Genomic DNA, 8,378 nt, shown 5'->3' on the forward strand with positions numbered 1-8,378 from the left:
GGGCTCCGGGAAAGGGGGAGGGGGAGGCAGGTCTACAGGGGAGGGGGCTGGTGGGGGTCAAGTGGTGGCGCTGGGGAAGGACTGGTGGCACTACTGGTGGGTTTACTTAAGGTTAGGGTTAGGGTGGGGGAAGGGTGTTTAGGGTTAGGGTATTAGATTAAGGGTTAAGGTTAGGGTATTAGATTAAGGGTTAGATTTAAGCGAGTTAAGTAGGATTAAAAGAGGGTTTAAGGGTTAATGACTAACAGAGTTTAATGTCATTAGTCATTAAGGGTAAGAGAGTGTATTTTTTGAAAAGTGGGAGTATATGGTGAATGTCAAAAGTCGAAAGGGTATATGGTGCAAAAAAAATTGTCAGAAGTATATGGTGAAAAAACAATTTAATAGTAATAATATGTAAAATGGGTTAAACGGATCATATGAGCAACCCGTTTAATAAACCGGTCGGGTCAAAGTTGAGTTTTTCAACCCGTTTAATAAACGGGTTCAGTTTGGGACATGTTCAACCCGTTTATTATTAATCCAAACCCGAAGACGACAAGACCTGATATGTTATTCAGCCCTAATTTTGTTGATTCACGAGATCAAATGTAAGTAGCTCTTATACTTCACATAAATCAACTTATGGCTTGTTATATGTAGAAATAGGCTAAATGAAATAGATTGATAGTGTTGGTGCGAGAATGCCCGCTTCATAGCTTCCAACCCTGCAATACACGCACAGGTTACTGACTTCCGCGTTATATTAGGATGTAATCTTGTTATATAAGACAACTCATGGGGGACACCAAAAAATAGAAAAAGGAATAAAAGAAAAAAAAAAAGAGGGAGATAACTACCTGTTTCATTTGAATAAAAAAAAAGGAGGAAAGTAGGACATTCAAAATAAACATCAGTTTTTTGAAAAAACAAAATGTGAAGACAGTTTTTCTATCCAATTAATTTTATTTTCTACTTCACACGTTATCGCACGCATTGCGTGCATGTAAGACTAGTCCAACATAAGGCAATTACAGGGGACGATATTTGACGTGCTAATAAATCCATTTAAAAAAGCATACTCGGAAATAAAGCATCAGATTCATTTTACAATTATTTCACATAGCAACCACTTGATCACTACATTCACGTGAACAAAACAGGTCCGCATATTGTTCCATATTTAGGGGAACTTCATATAGGCAAGTTCTTTAATCTTGACTATTAAGATGTTCTCCACTGCAGTTCGATCTGAATTCGACCGTTTTTCGAGTCAATGAGATTGTAACTTTGATTGATTCTTCTGTTACTAACAACATCCGCCAGATTAATATCAACATATCCCAGAGTTTCCTGTTTGCAAGTACAGCAGAGAAAACAGAATTACTGTAATTTGGTGTACTTATAAGATACTAGGGATAAATAAAGCAGGAAAAATTTGCACTGTCCTTACCTTAGGATGAAGTAATCCTATTCTGGATGAGACACTATGCACTTCCACATGTATCCTATCATTAACTGGTGGTTCCTCCAACAAAAACTCAAACTCCTCTTCCCATCTTGGATCTCTATTTTTCTTTATCGTCTGTCAAAATAACAATCATAATTTGTTGTTACAACTCAAGCGAGAAAATATAAAATGAAGAACTCCAAACACAGAACTTTAACGCGTTCTAGGCCATGTACTTTTGGACCGAGAGAAATTGAACTGGAGTAAATTGAAATGAAACTGAACTGGAAGAAACCTGAACATAACTGAACTTAAAATAAGTCCAAAAGAACAGGGCCTTACCCACGATAAAAGAAAACAATTAAAGGTGTCTTAGAGAACTCCTTTCCAGTAGAGTTGTCTTTGAATAATGAAGTCACACTTAAGGGTATTGTTTGGCAAATTTTCCTAATTAATAAGCTATTATAATACCCTCTTTTGACTCCACTGGTTTACATCAGTTTCATGAATATATTGTTTAGTTTTTTTGCACACACGGCAATACTGGCCAAATCAGCATGAGTTCCGTTCGTGCAATTTTGAGATCATATATTATCGAGCGATAGACATTAGAATATAAAGTTGCACTGCAAGTAGAAAATATGGAGCCACATGAACTTTCTTGCAGAGAGTTGTTAGGAATGGCATACCTTAGTCTTTTTTTCTTCACCTTTAAACAGTAGACGAACATAAGGATTTGTGTGATGCTTTCCTTCAACATCTTGAGCTTGATGGACGGTGATTACAAGTAAACCACCACCATCAGGTGTCCCTTCTGGAGCCTTTTCAACTGTTCCAGAATCTTCAGGATCACTGGCTATCTCATCCTCCTTGAATGGTTTGTATGTAGCTTCTAGAACAAGCTGCCCACGTGACTTTTCATTTCGAACATCTTCAGGATCCATGCTTTTTAAGAGCTCTAAAGTGAAGACTTTCATTTCATCTGGTGTAATATCTTTCAGTGGAACAACATTTATCCCCATCTTCTCATGACCGCCAAACTAGTTCATAAAGGGGACCTTTATTATATGATCTAAGTAAATCTCTTTTAGTTGAACAATATTCAGCTATGCTATACTGTCTACTTTTACTAAGCAAGATATGCATGAAACATAACAAATTTAAGCCAGGATATGGTAAACAATGAGGAACTCCTAAATTATATCCAAGACATGCACATTTTTGGTAACTTCCGTGAAAATAACATCCAAAAGACCTCCCTATTTTTTTGATAAATTCCAGAGGCACCAGTCAGTTCTTCAGAAGTACCAAAATGTTGCTGATATATGCACTAATTATATAGATCGGATATAATTTAGGACAATCTTGAGATGATTGAAAGTTCTCCTAAACTCCTAATATAGTAATATTAATATGGTAATATGCTACTATTTTGTACCTTTTCCCAGTCATAGACTATTATCTCCAAAGCTTGAGTCTGTGGATCTCGGACAGACAAAGTGAATTCTTCATTCCATTCAGGATTTAGATTTTTGTACTTGACAGTAGTTTTCTTTGAAGGAAGCTTGTCCTCTGTAAGTTTCATCTTGACATATGGGTCGGATGCTCCAAGAAGATCCTTCTTTTTTAGATTTATTGCTTTCACAACCTTGACATGTAAAATTCCAACAGGTTTCTTCCTAGCCCTAACAAAGTTGGAGCACACACAGGTTTATACTTAAAATAATGTATGAGAACTTCAAAATCATCTATATGTAATAAGAATTAGAAGATAAAACATATAAAGTGATCCAATCACTTACTTCCCAGCATCCAATATAGGTATTTCAAGGGTCTTGGGCCATAAGTACATGTTTGCTACCTGATCTTTTATTAATTCCTGCATGCAATACATACAAAGGTGAAATTTGGGAGGGATTGAGAAAAATTTTTGGTAGCATGATATTATTCTAGGATTGTTTGGATAACAAAGGTATAAAAGGAGCAAACGGAGTAGACTATTTTTCTTAATTTAATCGGATATTGATCAGAGTAAGAGTATATTTCTACATGATGTATAAGAAGATAAAATGAAACTGAACACTGATTCCAGAAGCATGAAGTTGTAAGAGGAAAAGATCCGAAATATATGTTGAGTTTCAACCAGAAGAAAACTATGTCCCTGATATGTTCTGCTTATTGCTATATACAGAGGCGAGGGATGCATCCCTAGTCAAAAATCGACAGAAATTTGTTTCAAGCTAAGTGTAAAAAAAGTCTCGAGAAAGAAGACTAAAGATAGAGTGTAACTAATTGATGAGAAAACTCCCTAAAATTCACTCTCATAAAGGAGTTCTTCCTTTTTTTTTGTGTCCCATGTGTTCTCTCAAATGAAAACAGACAATGAAATAACTATATAGATTATTACAATCCCCCTCTTCCTTATTAGTGGAAAGATTTTATCCCAGACAATATTTACCCTTATGGCCTTATGTGTCTGACAAATAGGCTTACTAAAAAAACGAATTTGGAGTATGTCAAAGAAAACAGACTTATAAGTGGTGTGAAATATGAAAATCAAAGAACAAGCAAACCATTGATGGGTAAGCATCAGGGGGTAAGAAATTTCTAGGTAATGATTATAGCATTGATCAATGCTAAATTCATTTTGCTGGAAAATGTTTCCAACCAACAAACACAGCCTTAAGGCAATCCAGAAATTCATTCTCTTGCAAAATGGTTTACATATTCTCAAGACTACACATAAGCTGGTGAAGAAGTTTAGCTTTTCCAATTTGATTGAAGAAACAGGAGATTCAGAATCAGTTGCACATTTCTGTGCACCATTACGCCATACAATTTGCACCACTTATTTCTCATATTCAACTAATATAGAAGACGAGATCAAACAAAGAGGTATGCCTTATGATTTGAGAGAAAACAAAATGAGAAAGATAAAGGCAAGTGTTAAACAAAGAGGAATAGAAGGTAAGTAGTAGTAACAAACCTGAACAAATCTATACAGGCCTGGAATCGCCATTGCATCTGCACCAAGCAATTTTAATCCAAAGTCGACATGTGGCTGCAGGTTCCCAAAGTTCACATATTACTTGTGAGCTAACACAATGAAACAACTTTGACAAATGGTTATATAACATAGACTCCTGCTTAACGATTAGCCAAGGACAAGCAAGCCTTAATGAATTGAGCTTGAAATTTTCTTATAGGAAGTCTTGCTCCTACACCTCACTAGAGCAAGTATTGTAAGTAACGAGCATCTAGAAGCTTATTTTCCCTTGTCTACCGACAGGTGTATGAGCCATTCCCAGTAGAACTGTTTGGGTTGAGGTGCAAGGAACTCAAAATCACCTACCTTCTCCATAAGAGAAACATTGATATTGGCAAAGCAAGGGAAAGCTGGCACCAGAGGCTTCAATGTAATACGTGGATGAGCAAAAACATGCAAATCAACCACCTGAAGCATATCAATTATATCAGCTAACATGCAACACTAAGTTGTACATAGATCAGTTGGTTTGATGAGCAGCGTAGTTTTTTTTTTCTCCAGGGGGTGGGGGGTGATGTTGCCTGTTGGTTCAATACTTCAATAGTACCTGGACACTGGCTTTTAGTCCAAATGCTTTGACTGTGACATGAATGTTAGGGTTCCCTGCCCACTTCAACGCTGGTTCCATAATCAACTCCTTCTCTTCAGTCATGAATACCTTCATTCCTGACATGATTAGCAATATAGAGTAAGATACATTTCCATTCCCAGATTAAATAAAGCTCAAATAACTTTTCTTCACGGAACGATAACATTCCATGTAAATTATTCCTTCCAGAGACTAAGGAAACCTACAGACTGGTAATATATTCCATCACATTATCATCTCCACTCGGGCATATGTACCAATGAGTGACCTCCAAGTGCCTGATATCGGCAACGAGATCCATAAGAGTAGTCCTCTGAACATTATCTCTTCATCAATATGTAATTCTTCTCCCATTCAGCAAATCCTACACAATACCTAAACATTCTTCTATCATTTTATATTAACTGCAAGTTTGATACCTGAAGTGAAAGCTGATTGTGGCTAGTGTAACACATATCTTCAATGTTAAACATCTGAATTGCATAACCAACATTCACCAATTTGGAACCTAGATATTTTCAAGTAATTCCCAAAAAAAAAAAGATTTTCCCCTTATTTTCACTAGGAGATCTTTAGTGAAAATATAAGCTACTACATCATCATCTTCTTTACACAATGAACATACACATGCTTGTAAGAGAGGATAAGAAATCCAACCTTGAAAAGTAGGAGGCAGGGTGCCTAAGCTGAGTGTTTCAAATTCAACTGCCTGAATTTTGTACTTTGGAATTTGCTCAGCAATAATGGGCTTCGAAATCTCCCTTGCAGTCTTGCAGATTGCCTAAGGAATTGTTTACACATTAGACTGGTTATTACACCTGGAAATAGTTTAGGACAAAATGTATTAACAATCACCTTATCCAGATAGGGCCACATGTAAAGTATGAACTTGTTAAGCCAATCAACCTTCACAAAAGCACATCAAAATTAGCTTCACCAATCACCAGCGACCTTTTAACTTTAGGCATAGATGGATACATAGATCATGAAGAATAAATTCAGAGCGCCAATACATACACGATCAAAGTCTGGATTTTTCACCCAAAGGGGTATCTCCGGAAGCAACTTTAACAAGGATTTAGCATCAAGCTCAGCCAAAGGACGAACTTCAGGATCCTGAGAATCAAGATTCAGATGAGTGTGCACAATTTAAAGCCTAACTAATCTTAAGTAATCAAGCACAAACTAATATCATCTGCAACCATTTGTTACATTGCTTGATAGATAATTCCTGCAGAGAAACGAGCAAGATAAATCACAAATTAAACAAAAAAAAAAAAAAAAAAAAAAAACAAAAACAGATTCAATCCCACCAAGTTCAAGTTGATGCTAATTTGCTTCAAGACCTCTTATTCCTCTTTCCACAGGAAAGCCTTTCAGCTTAGATAAGACTAACTTGAGACAAGGCATAATGAACTTGTTCAAAGGAGAAATGTTTCTCTAGACCAATAGATTTAATTCCATAACTTGTAACCAACATTGCAGAGTTGGTAATAAAAGAGACAATGAAGTGATGAACACATGAATTAACCTTAAACCTGTGCCACAACACTATTGACATTCCTCACAAAATAATATTCAGCTACAACTCGAATTCATCAGCAAAGCAACTTGCATATGAGAGGTTGAACAGGACTTTGTGAATCAATGTTAAGTTTAACCTTGTTCTTGTAGTTAATTTATTGGTACAAATCATAAGGACCTGAAGTCATAAAGCACCCAGTTCTACAGTAAGTCTGATGCTATAACCTGTGTTAAATCGCTGTATAACGAGACGAAAAACAAGATCCGTCATGCGTAGAAAGTAGGCCAGTTAAATTTGTGGGCAAATACTAATTGAACACCCATATATTCACATAATCACACAAAGGCAAGAGTGAGAAGTCTCATGAAAGCCAAGCTACCTCCAATACTCCATGTGCATTAGCAACAACCTAGAGGATGACTGTTAATAGAAGTTGCTGCATCACAGTCTAGATATATCTCATAATACATAAAGCTCAATGATATACAAGTAACACCATCACTAATAAAAATATCAGAATTTTCTATCCATACATAATATTGCATTTCTCCTATGAAATTCACACCAGATAAATGATTGAAAAATGCAGATACTGAGAGTTTTGGAGACCAACCTTCACATCAGTGGGCTGGAAGAAGATGAAGAAGTAGTACCCAATTACAAGCCCAAGAGAAGATCCAAATCCAAACCCAAAAATACTCATAATTGTGTTCAAAAAACCCATTTTTAATCTTCTTCCAAACACAGCTCCCACAGAAAAAACTTAATTTGTTTTTTCCCTGAAAAAATTGATCAAATTCAGCATACCCACATACAGAAAAGATTAAAAATCACCAAAAATAACAGCAACTTTGCAGAAAAAGATAATACCAAAAGTTACAACCAAAACCCACCTCAAATTTTACAGAAAGCAACTCCAAAGCTTCATGATATAAAAAAAGTTGAAGGAATAAGCAAAATCCCAAGAAAAAGTACTTAGCATTTACTTAAAGGAGATAATTATACCATTAAATAATGGCCCACAAAATAGTTACTAGTAATAACTATAGTATCCACTCAAGAGTTATGAATTATTGGTAGGTAGTATCTTATGTAATAAGCGTCCCACATACAGTTGGAGGCTTTGGATTTACCATGAAAGTTTTGCAAAGATTGGTTGATCGAAGATAAAGGCTGGGGTCCAAAAATTGGATGCTCTTTCTTCTTTACACTTGTTATACAGTGGTTGACTAATTGGGAGTGAGAGCGTGTATGTCACCTCGTTTTTGTAATTTTGGGTTTGAAATGTGTATCAAATTATCAATATTCAATGGGACTTAGATTACTCCAAGTGGGTGTTTTATACTCATTGGGTTCTCTCCACGTATTTTATTTTCTTTCTTGGGATAATTTTATAAAATCAAATTACTCTAGAAGTCGCCATTAGTGTACCCTTTTCAAGTTTTCAACTCTCTCCCATATGTCATGCATGAATTTGAAATTTCTAGAGCTCTTAGGCTGTTAGTAGAGCCTAGGGGGAAATTTTAAGTCAAAACATTGATGGGCCAAATTTTAAATACTCCACCTTCATGTTAAAAGTTAAATTTTTTATTACTGTGATATATATTTTTTTTGAAGGGAAAAGCGAAAATGTCGTTAATCAAGGGACAAAGCGTCCATAAGTACATAAGGAGCAACAATATTGGGACAATGATACACCCATCTTTTCTCATAACTAAAATGACCCTTAGCAAGATGATGGGCAACAAAATTCCCATTTCTTTTAACATGAGAAAAACTAATAGAATCA

At 35.8% G+C, this 8,378-nt stretch overlaps 1 protein-coding gene across 3 annotated transcripts; it reads right to left on the minus strand.

The window, feature by feature from the left end:
• Positions 1-1,025: 1,025 nt before the first annotated feature.
• On the minus strand, positions 1,026-7,752 carry LOC104905143 (synaptotagmin-2). 3 transcript variants are annotated; one of them, XM_010693595.4, is made up of 13 exons: positions 7,483-7,752; positions 7,203-7,368; positions 6,082-6,180; positions 5,920-5,970; positions 5,722-5,845; positions 5,023-5,141; positions 4,782-4,883; positions 4,416-4,490; positions 3,232-3,308; positions 2,868-3,114; positions 2,119-2,469; positions 1,433-1,564; positions 1,026-1,332 (listed from the first exon to the last, which is right to left on the minus strand). In XM_010693595.4, exons 2-13 carry the CDS (start codon positions 7,311-7,313, stop codon positions 1,204-1,206), a joined length of 1,617 nt encoding a protein of 538 aa, XP_010691897.2. In that variant the 5' UTR covers positions 7,314-7,368; positions 7,483-7,752; the 3' UTR covers positions 1,026-1,203. The 3 variants fall into 3 exon arrangements, with proteins under 3 accessions (XP_010691897.2, XP_048502723.1, XP_048502726.1); XM_048646766.2 differs by lacking the exon at positions 7,483-7,752 and having other exon boundaries at positions 6,082-6,295; positions 7,203-7,343; XM_048646769.1 differs by lacking the exons at positions 5,920-5,970; positions 6,082-6,180; positions 7,203-7,368; positions 7,483-7,752 and adding an exon at positions 5,271-5,439 and having other exon boundaries at positions 5,722-5,859.
• Positions 7,753-8,378: the final 626 nt, after the last annotated feature.

The sequence above is a fragment of the Beta vulgaris genome, chromosome 1, assembly GCF_026745355.1.
Source record: "Beta vulgaris subsp. vulgaris cultivar EL10 chromosome 1, EL10.2, whole genome shotgun sequence".
Classification (NCBI taxonomy): domain Eukaryota; kingdom Viridiplantae; phylum Streptophyta; class Magnoliopsida; order Caryophyllales; family Amaranthaceae; genus Beta; species Beta vulgaris.

Bases quoted from the DNA above. Each gene is read 5' to 3' on its own strand.
- LOC104905143 (XM_010693595.4), bottom strand. From the start codon at position 7,313: ATGGGTTTTTTGAACACAATTATGAGTATTTTTGGGTTTGGATTTGGA. The intron at 3,115-3,231 runs GTAAGTGATTGG...CAACTTTGTTAG, and splicing joins CCTATATTGGATGCTGGGAA to GGCTAGGAAGAAACCTGTTG. The intron at 1,565-2,118 runs GTATGCCATTCC...TTATTTTGACAG, and splicing joins GTGAAGAAAAAAAGACTAAG to ACGATAAAGAAAAATAGAGA.